At 35.0% G+C, this 3,167-nt stretch overlaps 1 protein-coding gene across 1 annotated transcript in view; it reads right to left on the reverse strand.

The window, feature by feature from the left end:
- Positions 1-3,167, reverse strand: part of ICA1L (islet cell autoantigen 1,69kDa-like) — a 70,479-nt gene that overhangs the window by 60,674 nt on the left and 6,638 nt on the right. Inside the window, exon 3 of the mRNA XM_006889094.1 lies at positions 926-1,049. Within this exon, the coding sequence (XP_006889156.1) occupies positions 926-1,049 (124 nt within the window). The remainder of the gene's footprint in view (positions 1-925; positions 1,050-3,167) is intronic.

Raw genomic sequence — 3,167 nt, forward strand, 5'->3', positions numbered from 1 at the left:
TAACATGTGAGAAACTATACTGAGTACTTTCTGTAGTTTCCTTCATGATGGGTTTCTGCATTGACATGGTGTCTCAGAATTAAGCCACTTAAAGATGACATTACAATTTAATAGGCCTTTCTTTTTCTTCTGAAAACACATTGATATAGTCTATGTTGAGTAATTAAATTTAATGCAGCATGTACCTTTACATGGAAAAACTTGTAAAATGGTAAATGGAAAGTATGTAAAAAAGAAAAATAAAAGTCTCCTATTGTAAAAATTAGAAAAAAAAAGTTCTAAGCAAGGAACCCATGTTGTTGTTAAGTGCTGTCAACTCCACCATTACCCTTAGGGACATGATGAACAGCTGATCTGTACCCTCCTCATTCTTGTTCCATCTTCATCATCTCCAATATACCTGAGCCCATTGTTACAGTCACTGTATCAGTCCATCTTATTGAGGATCTTCCTCTCTTTCAATGACCCAAGCATGATGTCTTTTCCAAAGACTGGCCCCTTCTTACAACATGCTCAGAATATGTGCAACAAAGTTTCATCAATCTTGCCTCTAAGGAGTACTCTCCTTGCACTTTCTCTAAGACAACTTTGTTCTTTTGACAGTCCATGGGATACAATGAAAGCACATACTTAAATGTTTGTAGTTCTGTGGCAATTACCAAAAATCTAAGACATTTATTTAAACAGAGGCTTACTGCCTATGTTGTCAGGAATTAACGAACTGAGAAATTTAAAATTCTAAGCAATTATTTCAAATACAAAACTAATAATTAAAGGTTAAATATTAAACCTATATTTATAATATAATTTTATTTAGGTCTGTATTGGAATGATCAAGTGACCTGTATAAATAGCCAAATTTAGGTGCATATCTCAAAAGTGTCACAATCACTAGAGTTGAGGATGAAGCAAAACCATGGCAAACCTTCGCTGAGCGGAAGAACAGAGTGCCTTGCCAGTGGCATCCATCATTTTACCAGCTTGACTTACATCCCGTTCTGCCTGAACCTTTAGAAAGAGCCCAAGCTGATTTTCTTCCTCTGACATATCTGGGGGGGGGGGGTGAAATTACAACATAGTTAATTTTTTCCATTTCATCAGTTCCTTAAAACAATACACATCTAAAATACTCACATCAAGAATCTGTAGACATAAAAATTATTTGGGGAAAAATGTTTTAAAAAATTTCTTGGGAGAGGAAGAAGAAAGATTTTTTTTAAAAAATGCAGGTTCATAAGCTACATTTCCAAGGATTCCGATTTTATGTATTTAAAGTGGGGTTGGAGATCTGCTTTTCTTATAAGCAGTGTGACTTACAGTGACACTTCTAGTGCCCAAAACCAAAATGATAAACACAAAACCACAAATTATGCATTTTGAAATATGAAGAGATGTATTCTAAGGTGATTGCATTTTATGACGCCTTCATTTTTATTTGTATTATTTAATGGCCTCCATATAACTACTCTGGATTCGTATTCTAACTTTCAATTCCTATGTTCAGTATCCCATACTCAGTAATGTCCACAATGCTCCTGCTCAGAGCCTGAAAGTTTTCACTTAGTGTGCTATTACTGAAAGTAAGGTCCATGAACCAGTGCTGGTTACGAGATCTTTGCTGGCTAGAGTCCCTGGGTGGTAATGGGCCACCTGATTATTGTACCCAGCTGCTAACCCAAAGATTGCTTATTTAAGTCCACTAGAGGTACCTAGCAAGAAAGGTCTATTTCCAGAAAAGCAGCCACTGGACCCCAACAGTCTATTATGACACACAGGAGGTGGACCTGAGACTTATACAAGTACAAACAATGTAATTGTTTAGGAACTGTCACTAACTTAACTAGTTTATATCTACTAACTCTAATACTTAAAATATGTATGCTTATATTTAATGCCTTTTTGGTATTTAATATTTCTAGAAAATAATTTTTCCTGCATTTTAAAAAATGTCAATTTACAACAGATTAAAAGTTTAAAATAAATAAATAAATAATAAAATAAGGAACTAGTTTCAGAAGCACTGGTCTAGTGTAAGACATAACTGTAAAGTTAAAGTGAAAATAAGATAACAAATGTCATGTCAAATCTACTAATAGAAAAATTAAGCTTAGAAACTAAAAGGGAAGTCCCTGAGTGCCTTTGAGAAAGCAAGAGAACTCAGGCCTTGTCACTTGCTGTCTCTCCATTCTCACAGCATCTCCCTCTTATGCCTACAAGCGTGACCACAGCAGAGGGAGAGAGCATTAAAAGGAAGGGTGTCTCAATCCGAAGTATTATCTCCAGTGTTATTTATCTAGTATTACCTGCCTACACTGCATTATCAACAATTAATCTAAAGTGCAGAATGCTGAGATTCACATGAATATTCCAATCACTTGAGAGATGCATAGATTACAGATTACCTTTGAATCAGATCTTCATAAAGCACATAATGAAAACTACCAGAAAAAAATTATTAACCTATTTTTGATGATTCAGAAAGTAGTCCCACGAAAACTTGAAATAAATAATATTATGACTAAGTGTCAACATGAATCCTATGAGCCTGACTCCCATCAGTGCAGAAAGTGTAAGAGATGAGACTGAATTAGTGCTGATCTTATTAGGATCTGCCTCCCATCCGCATGTGTTCTTCACACAGTCAGGTGATGACCATTAGTTTATGGCACTAGGTTACTCTGTCATTGAGCTAGCTAATATTTTTCCCCATGTAAGTATATGAATAGAATATGCATCAAGAAATCACATACATACATATAATCTCATAAAGTATAAAATGAAATCTCTATGTGTAACTCTCTTGTCATAAGCTGTCCACCAGAGCGCCAAATGATCTAGAGATTTCAGTGCAAGATACAGGACACACAAACTTGCCAACATTTCTTTCCTTTTCCCTTTCTCTTACAGTAATTGCTTAGTCTAATGACTGTGAATGATGGCTTTACCTCTTGGTAAAATATTAACATTCCTCTACCTTTTAGACCACAAAAATTACCAATTACAGTTTCTTTTTTTAAATTAATTTCAGTAAAAATTTACAGAAACTTTGGATTTCCATTAATTCATTGTTGCATGTTTCCCCCCTCCCAACCTTCCCCTCTAGTACACTACCCTCTTGTAAAAGTAAACAAAAAATTCTTTCATTGTTTTACAATCATCTTCCCCCA

This window comes from Elephantulus edwardii, unplaced genomic scaffold (genome assembly GCF_000299155.1).
Source record: "Elephantulus edwardii isolate Elephantulus edwardi_28Jun2011 unplaced genomic scaffold, EleEdw1.0 scaffold00075, whole genome shotgun sequence".
Lineage (NCBI taxonomy): Eukaryota > Metazoa > Chordata > Mammalia > Macroscelidea > Macroscelididae > Elephantulus > Elephantulus edwardii.